Genomic DNA, 414 nt, shown 5'->3' on the forward strand with positions numbered 1-414 from the left:
GCGCGGGCAGGGGCACCTCTGGGCAGTGCCACCCTCTGCCTGGGTCACCCCACACCACCCCCGGGGACCTCCCGAGCGAGGGGCTGAGCTCCTGCCCCCTTCTCTCCCAGGGGGGCAGCTCTACTGGCGGAGGAAGGGGAAGGCTCTGCCCCTCTCGCAGACCTCCTGGGCTGCCGCCGCGCCGGCAGAGGTGGAGATGACCGCCTACGTCCTCCTGGCTTACCTCTCCCAGCCCCAAGTGTCATCTGCCGACATGGGGACTGCCTCCCAAATTGTCCGCTGGCTCAGCAGGCAGCAAAACCCCTACGGCGGCTTCGCCTCCACGCAGGTACCGGCACTGGGGCGCATGGGGCTGCTCCAAGCCCCCCTGGGCTGCCCCTGTCCCCTCCAGCTGAGCTCCATCCCTGAGACCCC

At 70.0% G+C, this 414-nt stretch overlaps 1 protein-coding gene across 1 annotated transcript in view; it reads left to right on the forward strand.

Annotated features, from left to right (window-relative positions):
* The window catches only part of LOC104285397 (alpha-2-macroglobulin-like protein 1), an 18,214-nt gene that overhangs the window by 16,315 nt on the left and 1,485 nt on the right, over positions 1-414 (forward strand). Inside the window, exon 30 of the mRNA XM_009883851.1 lies at positions 111-400. Within this exon, the coding sequence (XP_009882153.1) occupies positions 111-400 (290 nt within the window). The remainder of the gene's footprint in view (positions 1-110; positions 401-414) is intronic.

Source organism: Charadrius vociferus, unplaced genomic scaffold (genome assembly GCF_000708025.1).
Source record: "Charadrius vociferus isolate BGI_N301 unplaced genomic scaffold, ASM70802v2 scaffold484, whole genome shotgun sequence".
NCBI lineage: Eukaryota > Metazoa > Chordata > Aves > Charadriiformes > Charadriidae > Charadrius > Charadrius vociferus.